The following is an 845-nucleotide window of genomic DNA, read 5'->3' as shown; positions in this document are numbered from 1 at the left end:
TAAACACAAACACCCAGTGTCAGTGACAGTGTCACTGATAGTATGTAGTGATGTAGTTATAGTAACTTATAGTTATACTGATACGGATACTGATAGTGTCATTAGTGATAGTGATACGTTCATTCAACACTATCAGCAGAAAATGCATCAATTGTACAAAAGCTTCGGACAATAATGATTTCGGAAATAATTGATTTACCCGGCTTTTGTAAATGCAGTTGCTGTCTATCAACTGTTACGTTTCCCTGAGGAAAAACAATGTCAGTAAAATTAGTAACAACTCTTCGCATGGACGCTGCCATTGTGTATTATCGCGAAATCACGCGAGATTTAGCTCGCCAACCAATCACCGTTTAGATTATGCGAGCGTAGTTTCAAAACACTCTTCCAAGAAAGGTAAGTTTCTGCCTACTGTACTTATGTTATGACCGAACATTTATTAGAATTTCTGTTTATTTTGCGTAGATAAATGTTTATTGTTTTTATGTTACCTCAATAATTTAGCAGGTAGACCAGCTTTCATTGATATAAAACAGTGATATAAAACTATTGATGCAAGTGTCGAAAACTCGATCGTGATAAGCGCACACAGTGACACACACAGCCTCCGTACAATGGAGCAAATTATAGTTGCTACAATTAGGGTTCAACGTTTATACACTCTGTTTCGTCTACTTAGACGCCATGCAAGTGCTCCACTACAACTTCCCACCACAATCTCATGACATTGCTCTTACGCTAGAGCCTAGGCAGCAGGCTAGAGCACAGATCTACAACTTACAACTTACATTTACAATCCCTTTTTTAGTTACAATTTACATGTACTCACATGTATGTATATTTAT

The 845-nt window shown here is 37.2% G+C and overlaps 1 protein-coding gene across 1 annotated transcript in view; it reads right to left on the bottom strand.

Moving 5' to 3' along the window:
- Positions 1-302, bottom strand: part of LOC106817716 (transmembrane protein 17-like) — a 4,375-nt gene extending 4,073 nt beyond the window's left edge. The window contains exon 1 of the mRNA XM_014822405.1: positions 200-302. Coding sequence (XP_014677891.1) covers positions 200-302 — 103 coding nt within the window. The remainder of the gene's footprint in view (positions 1-199) is intronic.
- Between the last annotated feature and the right edge of the window lie 543 nt (positions 303-845).

The sequence above is a fragment of the Priapulus caudatus genome, unplaced genomic scaffold, assembly GCF_000485595.1.
Source record: "Priapulus caudatus unplaced genomic scaffold, Priapulus_caudatus-5.0.1 Scaffold1837, whole genome shotgun sequence".
Lineage (NCBI taxonomy): Eukaryota > Metazoa > Priapulida > Priapulimorpha > Priapulimorphida > Priapulidae > Priapulus > Priapulus caudatus.
This window is presented reverse-complemented; position numbering and strand designations above follow the sequence as displayed.